Here is a 1,027-nt window from a genome sequence, read left to right on the forward strand (position 1 = left end):
ACTCATTTATTCCAGCCCTGGAGATCTAGTCTCCCCATTCCTGAGGGCATAAAAACTCTAGAATGCCACCTTCGCTGAGGGATAGCCACTGCTCCCTGGAATAAAAGAACCTGTGGATGAGGACGGAGAGGAGGTTGCGGGGAGGGAGGGAGAGATTACTTACGCACACCCGTCTGCCCCTGGAAGGAAGGCCAGAAATAAAGAGGCGAACGCGAAGCGACGCGCCACCCGCGCCTGGACCGCGCGCTGCGGAGCAGGCGGGAGCAGCGTCTCTCTCACTGGCTCAGGGCTCCCATCTCGATCTCCATCTCTCTCCTGCTTCTTCTCCTCTCCGCAGGAGGCGTGCTTCGTGGAAGCTCTGAGGGCCAGAGGGAGGACCTTTCGGAGGGAGGACCCTTCGGAAGCTGCAATTATCCCTGGGGCCATGGACTCGGACGCCAGCCTGGTGTCCAGCCGCCCGTCGTCGCCAGAGCCCGATGACCTTTTCCTGCCCGCCCGGAGCAAGGGCAGCGGCGGCAGCAGCTTCACAGGAGGCACCGTGTCCTCGTCCACGCCGAGCGATTGCCCGCCGGAGCTGAGCGCCGAGCTGCGAGGTGCCATGGGCGCTGCGGGCGTGCACCCCGGGGACAAGCTGGGCAGCGGCGGCTTCAAGTCATCCTCGTCCAGCACCTCGTCGTCCACGTCGTCAGCGGCCGCGTCGTCCACCAAGAAGGACAAGAAGCAGATGACGGAGCCCGAGCTACAGCAGCTACGCCTCAAAATCAACAGCCGCGAGCGCAAGCGCATGCACGACCTCAACATCGCCATGGACGGGCTGCGCGAGGTCATGCCTTACGCTCACGGCCCGTCGGTGCGCAAGCTCTCCAAGATCGCCACTCTGCTGCTGGCGCGCAACTACATCCTCATGCTCACCAACTCTCTGGAGGAGATGAAGCGACTGGTGAGCGAGATCTACGGCGGCCACCACGGCGGCTTCCACCCCTCGGCCTGCGGAGGCCTGGCGCACTCAGCTCCGCTGCCCGCCGCC

At 64.3% G+C, this 1,027-nt stretch overlaps 1 protein-coding gene across 1 annotated transcript in view; it reads left to right on the plus strand.

Annotated features, from left to right (window-relative positions):
* The first annotated feature begins 395 nt into the window (after positions 1-395).
* Positions 396-1,027, plus strand: part of OLIG2 (oligodendrocyte transcription factor 2) — a 956-nt gene continuing 324 nt past the window's right edge. The window contains exon 1 of the mRNA XM_025039245.1: positions 396-1,027. This exon is cut by the window's right edge and continues 324 nt beyond it. Coding sequence (XP_024895013.1) covers positions 425-1,027 — 603 coding nt within the window. The 5' untranslated portion in view covers positions 396-424.

Source organism: Pteropus alecto, unplaced genomic scaffold (genome assembly GCF_000325575.1).
Source record: "Pteropus alecto unplaced genomic scaffold, ASM32557v1 scaffold3, whole genome shotgun sequence".
In the NCBI taxonomy this organism is placed as follows: Eukaryota; Metazoa; Chordata; class Mammalia; order Chiroptera; family Pteropodidae; genus Pteropus; species Pteropus alecto.